The 12,163-nt window shown below is 34.5% G+C and overlaps 1 protein-coding gene across 5 annotated transcripts; it reads right to left on the bottom strand.

Annotated features, from left to right (window-relative positions):
• Positions 1-2,443: 2,443 nt before the first annotated feature.
• LOC131019791 (helicase-like transcription factor CHR28) lies at positions 2,444-9,654 on the bottom strand. Of its 5 annotated transcripts, none has more exons than XM_057948363.1 (13): positions 9,413-9,654; positions 8,760-8,887; positions 8,429-8,672; positions 8,215-8,349; positions 7,710-8,137; positions 6,753-6,824; positions 6,597-6,671; positions 5,579-6,479; positions 5,289-5,419; positions 4,276-4,497; positions 3,183-3,716; positions 2,817-3,026; positions 2,444-2,745 (listed from the first exon to the last, which is right to left on the bottom strand). In XM_057948363.1, the coding sequence occupies exons 2-13, from the start codon at positions 8,859-8,861 to the stop codon at positions 2,632-2,634; spliced, it is 3,168 nt and encodes a 1,055-aa protein (XP_057804346.1). In that variant the 5' UTR covers positions 8,862-8,887; positions 9,413-9,654; the 3' UTR covers positions 2,444-2,631. The 5 variants fall into 5 exon arrangements, with proteins under 5 accessions (XP_057804346.1, XP_057804347.1, XP_057804349.1 ...); XM_057948364.1 differs by having other exon boundaries at positions 8,760-8,904; positions 9,413-9,646; XM_057948366.1 differs by having other exon boundaries at positions 7,710-8,113; positions 8,760-8,904; positions 9,413-9,646.
• Positions 9,655-12,163: the final 2,509 nt, after the last annotated feature.

Raw genomic sequence — 12,163 nt, 5'->3', positions numbered from 1 at the left:
ATATAATTACTAGTATGTGCCCGCTCGTGCGATGCACGACTTCATCGAAATTGAATAGTAGTTTAAATAAATAAATATTAAACATATGTATATATATATATATATATATAAGTAAATATAAACATATATGATCTCAATAAAAAATAAATTATCCACAATATAATCTCAATAAAAATATCAATATGAAAACATTTGAATTTTCAATTTTTGAAATAGCAATTAACTGATTTAATTGATAATGTGTATAAATATATAAATTATGAAATATCAAAAGCAAGTATAAATGATAATAAGTATCATTATGGATCATATAGTATTCTAAGATGTACAAAACTATTTATTTACATATAGTATAACTATAGATTAATATAGTTTTCGAATACATATTTAAATCATATTTATGTGGTCATTTTGTTTATGCTCAAATTTTAAAATAAAATTACTATCAACATATACAATTTTTTATCAATTGGAAAGTGGAAAAATAAAGGGTTTAACATGAGATATGTATCATTCATTTTCAAAAATAAAATGTATACAATTTCAGTAAATTTAAATAAATGTGCTACTACAAAATTAAACTCTTCAATTTACTAATATATAGTAAAAACATAAAAAAAATAAAATGAAAGAATATGGGAAAATGAATGAAAGAACCGTAACATTTAAAAAACGCAAAATCTTGGGTACACCTGGGTGTACCGTACAATCGGGTTGACCTGTATTCAAAATAGTATTATTTATATGGGTTAGATCAAAATATAGGTTCAAATCAGGGTGCAGGTCAAAGTTTAAGTTAAGGTATAACCCGGTTGTACGGTACACCCGGGTGTATCCAAGACCACCCCTTTAAAAAATGAGAAATGAGAGGATATGATAGAGGAGAGAAGAGAGAGGAGAGAGAAAAAAAAATAATTTTGTGACTTTAAACTATAATAACTTATTGGTTTTAAATTTATTTTTTATAATTTTTACATCAAATTAAAGATATCGTCATTATCTTTAATTTAACACCCATATTGAATATTTTTTTTATAAATTAAAGTTGATGATTTTAAAAGAGAATCAAAAACTACAAAAAGAAAAATAAAGATAGAGAAATTTTGGTGGAAATTTTTTTACGTTAAACTCCTCTTCTATATTATATATAGATTCATTAAATTAACAAAACATATTCATTAAGTAAACGCTTCGATTTCCAATTCGTGAATAAAATTTATTCAAGAATATTGTTGAAGATGTTGCTTGTTCCTTGTTATTCATGATTATATAGTATTTGAATATTTCTCAAGAAGTAGCAAACAAAAATCATATTTATGCAAATAAGGACAATGTGAATTATGAATAAGGAAAACATTATGTCGAATAAAATAATATTATTCATGAATATGATATTTAATGAATAATTACAATTATTCAATGATCCTAAACCTAGAATAATTTCAATTATTCGAGCCATATAAACACGTCATTTCTCTTGCCGAGTAGTAGATTCCATATAAATAATCAATCATGCAAAATTATTGTACTAAAACTTTGATGAATAAAACACTATATTTAATGAACACATGTTAACTTTAATAAACAACACACATTAGGAACAAGTCTAAACTAGAAATTGAATAACTAGCATTCTGGTGCGAAACTACACATACCAAAATACTACCAAATAACAATATCAATATTCAATTTTTTTTAATGTTTCTATGTATATTTCTTGAGTGAGAAACACGAGGGACATCAATTAAAAAAAATAAACAACAATACAATCACTTTTTCTACAAAAGTGATTGTTGGATACAATAAATAGTCAACGTTGCCTAAAATCGAAGGAGGTGTCGGTGAAAAATTTGGGGAGGGTTGAAAAGAGAGGTGAGTTGGAGAGAGGTGGTGTGGCTTCGCAAGGAGGCATGATGCTAAACGAGTTTGTTGATTATTATAGGATGCATCATGCATTGCAAGACAGGCATTCTTTACCTGCATAGGGAAGCTGATCTGCCCACATCATCCACCGCGACGACAAATGGACTGATTTCGGCACCTCTGCTCACATCTCCACCTATGTCAAAGATTTATATATTTGGTGAGTGACATGAGTGGCATTGTATTCCTGGAGCTGGTGACAGGAATGGAAGGAACATTGTGAGTTGCATTGAAAGAGACACTAAGTAACCACCATTAGTGTATTGTGGTGATGAATTAGGTGAACACAGCATGTCAATCAGGGATGATGTTCCATACCCTGAAGAGACCTACCATGCTGGATATAATATCCATGCTCACCCCAAATATCTCCACCTCATCCTCAGCAGCCTCCGACTTCGTCTCTATACGGCGACAGAACAACTAGTATGGATCTCCTGCCCGGAACTGGAACAGACCTTCCCGACCATCAATCCTCGCTGACCATCACTACACTTGTACATAACCACAATAATGTACATAGACAAGAAGATGATGTTTAAATTAGAAGTATATCCTAGTTTTAAGTCAAGAATCATCCATCAGCCCTACAACTGTTTGCAGCATATACATTTCCCACTTGAATATGTACAAGCAAGCATTTGGGTGCAATATAGATACAAAAATTGCCCATTGCATTGCAGGCAACAAAAAAGCAAAACAAGTTGTTCAACGCCCTGTTCCCATAAACAAAAATCTCAGGTCTTCCGCTGAGAGGCGAGTGCCGTGGCTGCCACTTTGATCTTCCCCAAATGCCGATGACACCATTTTTCTCTTGTCCTCCTGAAATCACATCAATAACAGTTACAACCCAACTCTAAATTTATATCCAAAAAATAAACAACAGCAAGTACCTGAAGACTCAAGATGCGATCCTCAACTGTATCCTTGACTGTTAAACGTGATACAGTAACCGTACGTGTCTGACCTATTCTGTGAGCTCTATCAACAGCCTGATCCTCTGTTGTCGGATTCCACCAAAGATCCAAAAGGATTACACGGCACGCAGCAACCATGTTAAGCCCTAGATTCCCAGCTTTTAGAGACATTAACATGACATCCACCTGCAGAAACCATACATACGAAGGAAAAAAGTTGAACAGCAGCAAATAATAATAAAAAACACCAACTACTACAAGAAACGAGACTAGAGGATTCCAGAAAAAAAAAAAAAAAACTAGCCAACTAGTGTTAACCATAAACAATATGGGGATCCCCACCTCAGGATCAGAGTTGAAATCTTTAACAGCCTTGTCTCGTGCAACTATTGACATAGTACCATCAAGCCTCCGATAACTGATATGGTTATTCTTCAGTGACATCTCAACTAAGTCTAGCATGCTAGTCCATTGTGAAAAAATAATAGCCTTTTCAGGTGCTATACTGGCTGGCTCAAACTCACGACCAGCTGATGATGACGCATCGAACATGCCCAAATCATGGGACTCTGAACTCCGACTTTTTGATGTACACGACTTCAGAATTTCAAGAGCGGACTTTATCTTTGATGATACGTAGTTTCTCTGTAGAACTGCAGATTCATCACGCAGTTCGTATGGGACAGGGCTATCATCATCCACATCAACACACAGGCATCTCCTTAAGGTAGCTCTTGAAAATACAACATCGGCACCAAGTTGTTCTTTACATTGATGGGCAGGACATGTATTGTCTTCGCCAGTTAAATGATCTGAAACACATTGAAAACAGAAAACGTGTCCACACATTGTGACCACTGCATTTTCAGGAGGATCCTGTAGCACATAAAATTATACATCAGATTCTTGTAACTGACAGCACCATGCAAAAATATTTAACTATCAGATGCGGGTTTTAATCCTAAACAAGAAGTATAATTTTCCAGTCCCTTCCCTTTCAAGGACAAATTCTCCACATTAATTCTTGCTGTTTGCGTTAATTAAGCCAATAACTGGAAGTATTCGTGTTGAATAAGGAAAAGAGGATCTCCTATGAAGATAACTCATACTACTTTCTTGTTCTTCTGGACAATCAAGTCTGCAACCTTGAGCTATAAAACACATTAATTGCAATAATTAATTTTGCTAGGCTATTTTAGCAAGCAGCAAAACTTGAAGACTCTCATGCTTAATCAAACCTTGACTTCTTTTAATAATCTTGACTTGGATTGCAATTTGAAATTAGACATCCTCATGTCATGTTCATTTGACAACGGATTCTCAGCAAACCATAAAAAAAGAGTGCTTCCTCCCAAAACAAACAAAATCAAAAACTGACATATGGCCAAGAGATCAAATTAAGCAGCAATCAAAAGTAGTATGGAAAAGAGCGTACTCGGCATACAAGACATATGGCCAGTGAAGTTTCCAATTGTTTCAATAAATTAACTAGCAGCTCTCTGGGAAGCATCTTGGCCATCTCAGAGGAATCCTTTCCAACAGGATCTGAGCTGAGCCCTTTGACAAGTAATGGGTGATCACAAGCTTGGCGCAGACGCAAAAGCATCAATAGGATATTTGCATAATTCTGACTGACAGTACCAGCAGCAGCATAAGCCTGCAAAAAACAAAACCACAGATTTTGTACATGTTGCAATCTCAATAATGAATGTGTTTGACATGTTTTCCACATTTCAAGTTACGAGGACATAATTTCTTTTTCACTACAACGGAGCATTTCTCTACGGATCAAAAGCAAGAACCAGATCCACAATCAATAAAATGGAAATTTTCTTCTATTAGTAAATTCAGTGCTTGAAATCTGCATCAAGCATGCTAGCAGAATGTTGCATGAAGTTTTCCCTATTTTAATTTAGCCTTGTCCTAGCTTAAACATCCGAAGCCGATATATAGGTGTATGTTGTTGGTGGCTGTTCAATTCACAAGGTAGACACTCAATAGTTCTAAACTAGCACAAGGAAGTAATATCCTCATTGAGAGGTAGCAATAGCTACAACATCATATCATTTATGCAAACAATAACCAGACATCAAACTAAGAAGTAAGCTTTTCAACTAGAGTAGCTTAAAAATATATCATCCTCAGCAATTGCAAGCAGGTTTTCATTATATACAGGTATTTCAAGGTGCTCGCAACTGACTTCTTTCACGTGAAAGACACCATAGACTATACAGTCTTGGAAACTATATAAAAATATAGTGGTAAAAGAAAACTTGACAATTAATTAAGACATGAAGTACCACTTCTAAAGAGGACACAGTACAGCACATTTTGACCACATCTTCAGGACTGAGTCAGCATCACCAGTTGCAACAGTCGTATGCACATTGGCAAACTATAGATGGTAAGGTGATATATATATTGGGGAGATAGAATGAGTTGACAGACCTTGAATTGCTTGCGTGAGTCAAACTCAAGTTTCTCATAAAAAGCCCGTTCTTCCAAGGAAAATTCCACCCTTGTTAAGTGTACCTTTTTGGGAGGTAGGTTGATTATAGGCTTATCATCAATTTTGTCACCTATCACAGTGAGAAACATGAATCTAAATCAAATATTATTGAGGTAAACAAGTCGATCAGGAAATATAAAAATGAAGTTGTAGGAAAATATAGAATCTCATGAGTTCCACAACACAAAAGATGGAACTGAACGAATGGTTGAATAGTGCACAGAATCACCTTTCGTCCGGCGCAACATGATATTCTTTAAGACAAGTTGAAGCTTCTGGTAACCTTTAACTGAGTCTCTAGCTATAGGACCCTTGATCGAAGAACCAAAGGTTTTGTAGTCATTATATGGATCATATCTCAAAAATCTGAAGTAGCTGAATAACTCATCTATAGAATTCTGTATTGGAGTTCCAGATAGGCACCATCTTCGTTTTGCTCTAAGGCTACAGCAGGCTCTAGCTACTTGAGTTCTGTGATTTTTTATCGTTTGAGATTCATCCAAAACAACCCTAGACCATGTAACCTTTGCTAATGTACCACAATTTCTATCCAAAGCATTCACATCAACACCCTTTTTACCCTTCTTGAACTTCTTATTAACTGATGGCTTTTTTCGCTTCTTCTCCATGGCAAATGCAGAAGATACTCCATATCGGTCTCCATCCTTTAGTTCATCATCATCCCCTTCAGCCATAGGTTGTTTTGGAAGTTCATTTGATACAATAGCATATGTTGTTAAAACAACATCATATTTTGCCAATGCATCAGGATTCTTGGTCCTATTGCCTCCATGATATACTAGAACACGAAGTTTAGCTTCTTTTGTGACTTTCTCATCTAGCTCCCGATCCCATTGTCGGACCACGCTGGCTGGACAAACAATCAATGTCCCTGCTTTTGGCCTACTTTTGCGGATTATTGAATTACTCGCTTGTGGAAGTATTGCTAAACCATCAGATACTTCAATCTGGTTTGCACCATCAAGAGCAACACAACCACTAACTCTATCATCATCATCCAAGTTAAAGGCTTCAGTTTTGAGAGTAGATGACTCCTTAGCTTTAGATTTGGCCTCCAACATCTTTTGCATTAGGATGAGTGCAGTTGTTGAAATAGTCTTGCCCAGGCCCTAGGGTGTGAAAAATTATAATGTAGATTGAAGGAAAGAACGATCCAAAAATGAGGAATTTTTAAATTAAAATAAACACAGGAAAATATGATAAATTTTAATGACTAACATGCTGACCTGGTCATCAGCCAAGATTCCCCCTATGCATAAACCAGATGATTCCTGACGAAGCATCCATGCCAAAGCAATTTTCTGAAAAGTGACAAGGTTAAAGCTTAAAACCACATATACCCAATGCAATTAGAGAAGTGTCATAAATAAGCAGAGAGGGACCTGGTGCCTAAGAAGAGAAACTGATAAGAGTCCATCAGGCAAATTAACTTCTCTTTTATGTTGTTGAAGACCCTGCATTAAAACATATGAAATCCAATACACAAAAAAGAAACAACATTGAAATAATACAGCAAGGTAATTGAAAAAATGAGAGTAAAAAGTTTCAAATTAAACAATGATCTGTTTAATATACTCATAAAGCTTTAGCTTAATAGCAATTCAACAGAGTTGAACTTGAATTGGAAGTTCCCTGAGCCCTAATATAGAAAGGACACACACTAAGTGTTGAGGAGTACTATTGATGCTTGGAACAAGGTATTGACAATTACCTTTAGGTTTCTGTTTCAATTGATAGCTTCCCCAATAATTCTTTGTTCTACATACTTTAGATTAAAATCAAATCCCCCTTTATCCCTTGCTAAAGGAATAAACTTGACTCTGCTGCTCAAGGTAAGGTAAGGGAGTTTTGGTTATGGAAAGTTTGTACCATTAATGACCAGGAACAGATAATTAATGTTGTAAACCAAATGATGTACTTGCATGTTATTCATGTATTTTTTTCCATGACTATACCCATATACCCAAGCACAGTTGCATGACTCCAGTTCAGACTAGATTTTTTTTAAGGAACATCAGAAAAAATATTTATAGAAGATACAATAGTCAATACTCAAAATAAGTTTCTATGACTTCTGATAGTACAAGTAAATTACAGAAGTAAGGAAATCCCTCAAGAATATAAAAGAAGAAAGGACAGTAAAAGGAAACTGAAAACCACAGGCTGCCGAAGACCATGGAGTAAATACTACTGCTTCACTTGTCTGAACAAATGCAAAATCACAAACTCAAAGGCCCAGACTAACCACAATCTATGAACAAGCACTCATTTCATAATTGATTTCATAACTGAAACGGTCACAAATGAAGACAAAAACCAATAAAATACACAAATAGTACCTGCACAGCTGCTTGATAAACTAATCTCTCATCAGGTCCAGCAGGCCTCTCTTCACCTGCCCCAGTTTGATAGAAAGAATCATTTAAACCAACCAATGGGGTGGTTGAAGAATGTTTTCCAGCCATAATTGTCTGGGGTAATACTCTACTTCCATTAGAAGGATTTGACCATGCTGAATTTCCATATGTTTCACGAATTTCACTAGCACCCACATTTTCTATTAGATTGTGGAATCGTGGGTTAGAGGTAGAAGACTGAAAACCGGGAAGGACTCTCTTCATAGGATGATTATTATTATTTATCCTTGATGTTGAAGATCCAGCGGTCTCTGCAATACTCAAACGCTTTTGTGGTCTTGATTGGATTTCATCAGGAACCGTTCGCCTCTTAGAAGAAGAAGGATCTTTAAGAGAAGGACCATTGTTACCTGCAATTGTAGGATACCTGACTACAATGCCACTTGGATTGCAATAAGTGACTTATGACAAATAATTTAGGTGCTACCTGTTGAATTAGGCGCCCAAGTAAGTGGAAGTTTCCTGAAACTGCTAGAAGAGATGATGTCCCCCACTAGAGACTCATACTGAACATTTTGCCTCTTAGAAGATGAAGGATCTTCACGAGAAAAAACATTGTGACCTGCAATTGGAGGCTATATAATGAGCAACACCAGTTGGATCACAGCAAAGAGACTAATGACCAATAAATTACGCGCTACCTGTGGACTTAGGACGAGATGAGGATGCCTGAGATGGAGGGATCCCATCATTGATAGAAATGGCGGTATCCCTAACTGGAGATTCATCTCTATAATTGTCTAGTATTTCCCATAAATCTGAATCCTCACTGTCTGAAGAACTGATATCTATAGGATCGGGCTGATTGGCTGAAGCCATCGCAACAAAAGAATGATTATTGGGTGCAATTATCAACTGAGACGAGCCGCCAAAAGCTGAGCTAATCTGCAATTCATACGGTCAACACCTCAGGACGCGATAAACAGAGATACTGACATGCAAAATATTCTGGGAGAAACATCTCGGACTTACTGCGCATGAAAAACGCCTCAAATAATTAAGTACTCCACCAATTACTGTGGGTCTCCAGTTGAATCCTAGTACACCATCCAGAGGATCCACATGTTCAGTCATCAACAGAATTTATGGACATCGAATGCCTAGTTCAAGAAAGGAACTTACACAACAACGGACCTCAATATAAAACGGTAGCAAACTCGAGCAGCAGTAAAATTACAGAATGTGTTATTCAATCAATTAACAAAACAACCTCGTGCATAACGATATCGAATGAAGAACCGAGAATATTGATTGAATTACCAGATAGTGTCCTAAATGACGAATTAAAGAGTGGATGCAGATGTAATCAAACTACATGCATGGATGAGAGCAGAAGTGGGAGAGAAAAAAAGAATAAGGACATTAAAACTCAGTACTCAGCAAGTCAGATAAATCTCAGCCGAAATGGGTTTTAATTAAGCTGCGTTCAAGAATTCCCTCCAAAACATAGTTCTTTTAAGTAAAACAATTCAACTATAAACAATTGGGCGTAAAAAATCCAAAAAAAAGGAGACGGAAAAAACAAAAGAAAACTAAATTATCATAGAAATTTCCTTTTGGATTCAGTCAAAAGACATGGAAGAAATCAAAAAACTGGAAAGAAAAAATATTTGGGAAAAACATACCTAGTTCGCGATTCAGCAAATTGAAGGGCGAATGGGGGAGTAGTGACTCTCATCGAAGCCCTAGCCCAACGACATTCTCGGATTTCGAAACACACACACGCACACAGACCTACTGGTATCGGCTTCCTTGTTTAAACTTGCATACGCTCTCGCTCCCAGACGTCAGTGAATCTTATGTTTAAATCCGACCTCTCTAATTTAATTCCTCCCTTATTGCACACTTATTATTCTTTTTACAGAACTTCTTGGCCCAACTTCGAATTCAAACGAGGCCTATTTAGCACTTTTTTTTTTTTTTTACTTCAATCGATTTTCGAATCTAATCAAGATTTATTTTTATTTTTTTAACAAAAGAATTATTAATAATAATTCTTCATTACTATTTTATAAATACTTAAATCTCAACCTATTAGTTAAAAGATGAGTATTGTCATCTTTATTATTCAAAACAATTTATTTTTTCAAATAAAATTAGTGCGCTTTTTATTTTTTTTAAGTAAAACCCTTAAAATGTCCTAAATAAAATAATATAAAAAATAGGAGGAGCAGAATAAGAATATGGGAAATAACCAACTTCTACTTTTATTAAGAGGTTATTAGTCACCCTTAAAAATAAGAAAGATCACTAATTTATAGTAATAAATAATTAGTGAGCTTTAAATTTAGGGTAAGTACAGTAATAGTAAAAAAAAAAAAAAACCACGCTCTGTTCTCTCTTGTGGCAGTGCAGATTCCTTTTACAATTTTTTTTTAAAATGATGGAAAAAATTTATGGTGGTGATTAGTTAGAACTTGGTGGGATGTGAGTTTGTGAGTTGATTAAACTGACAAGAATCTAGGAAAGATAGAACAAGAAACTCAAAATTGGCTTCTCCACTCCACATAGATTTCTACCATTATGTATTCGACAACCTTAAAAGGACGGAGGGCGTTTCTGATGATCCACGTAATCAAAAAAGCAAATTTCAGATTCTAATTTCTTCTTCTTTCTTTCTTTTGTACTAGTACATGCACGGTCATGATGGTATAAATTAAATGACATTTTAAATAAAGTAAATTTTATATTTAACTTATAAAAAAGTATCATATTTTTGTTTTGGTTTGTTCCATAAAAAAATATCACTTTCATTTTACGACACGATTTTACTTACTCTTTTTAATTAACCATGATAATTCATTTCTACATAACCTTATATTAATAAATTCAACCACAACAACTCATTTCACTCAACACATTATTTACCAACTCTTTTCTTAAAACTAGTGTGTAACCGGTCGAAATTCGATGGGAAACCACTTTATATTATAATAATTATTAGTATATATTATTTTTTTATTGTAGTATATGAAATACTCCCTCCGTCCACGAAATGAGTACCCATTTGGGGGTGGCACGGGTTTTAAGAAATTGATTAAGTGTGTGTAAGTGGAATAAGGGACCCACTTTTATTGTGAGTGGGATGTGTGGGGTACACTTACCAAAAAAGGAAATGGGTACTCATTTGGTGGACGGACCAAAAAGGAAATATGGGTACTCATTTCGTGGACGAAGGGAGTAATTTTTATATAAATTATTTTTAAATTTTAATTTTATTTGACCAAAATAAATTGCTGGTACAGTTCAAACATTTTTGCTTGTTAGAATACGTTTACTTTGATGGATAAATTTATCAATGATAAAGAATGGATAATAAAAATTTATGTCTTTAAATATCTCATTTCTTTTCTCACGTTTTAAATTTATTTTCACTTCAAGGATGGATAATATTATCCCTCCATTTTTTGTGTGAACTGATCTTTTGTGTAAAATGTGGGAGAATAAAGGAGACATTTAAAGACATAAATTTTTGTTATCCATCTTTTTCCATGGATAAATTCATCCATCAAAGTAAACGCACCCTTATATGTTAGTTTTTTGTTGAAAATTAAAATAGATTGCATTTTTATATAAATTTTTATTTGATGAAATTTTCATAAAAGTTGATGTGAGGTTGGAGATTTTAGAAAAGTAATAAGAAAAAAGATTTAGCTTTATTTGACATAGAATATAATGAAGGATTGACACATCGTATTTTTTGTTAATCGTATAGGAAAGATTTACTAATTTTATAGGAGTGTAATTTTTATAAATTGATAGACAAAATTTAAGATCACATTTTATGTATGAACATCATCTCATCCGAACCTTACAAGACTTTTGAGCATCATCTTGTCCATAACTGACTTGTGAGCATCATCTCGTGTGGAGCTTGAAAGACCATAACTGATTTGTGAGCATCATATCGTCTATAGTTTGATAGACCACAGCTGAGTTCTAAGCATCACTGATTTGGAGCTTGAAAGACTGGAGCTGAGTGCTAAGAATGATCTCATTTAAAGTTTCAAAAACCATAATTACGTTATGAACATCATTTTGTTTGGAACATGACAAACCACATCTAATTTGTGACCATCATATTGTTTGGAGCCAAAATACTCGTAAGACCATAATTGACTTATGAGCATCATTTCGTTTAGAGTTTGAAAGACTATAATTGACTTGTAATCATCATCCCGTCAATAGTTTGATAGATCGGAGTTGAGTTCTAATCATCACTCATTTGGAGCTTGAAAGACCGCAAATGAATGCTAAACATTATCTTGTTTGAAGCTTAAAGGATCAGAATTTAGTTATAAGCATCATCTCATTTGGGGTTTGGCAAGCCACTTATAATTTATGAGCATCATATTGTTTGGAGCCAATTGAGTACA

Source organism: Salvia miltiorrhiza, chromosome 4 (genome assembly GCF_028751815.1).
Source record: "Salvia miltiorrhiza cultivar Shanhuang (shh) chromosome 4, IMPLAD_Smil_shh, whole genome shotgun sequence".
Lineage (NCBI taxonomy): Eukaryota > Viridiplantae > Streptophyta > Magnoliopsida > Lamiales > Lamiaceae > Salvia > Salvia miltiorrhiza.
The sequence above is the reverse complement of the archived record's forward strand: the minus strand, read 5'-3'. Positions and strand labels throughout refer to the sequence as shown.

Bases quoted from the DNA above. Each gene is read 5' to 3' on its own strand.
- LOC131019791 (XM_057948363.1), bottom strand. From the start codon at position 8,861: ATGACTGAACATGTGGATCCTCTGGATGGTGTACTAGGATTCAACTGG. The intron at 8,350-8,428 runs GTAGCGCGTAAT...CTCCAATTGCAG, and splicing joins ATCTCGTCCTAAGTCCACAG to GTCACAATGTTTTTTCTCGT. The intron at 6,672-6,752 runs GTCCCTCTCTGC...GTCACTTTTCAG, and splicing joins TTTCTCTTCTTAGGCACCAG to AAAATTGCTTTGGCATGGAT.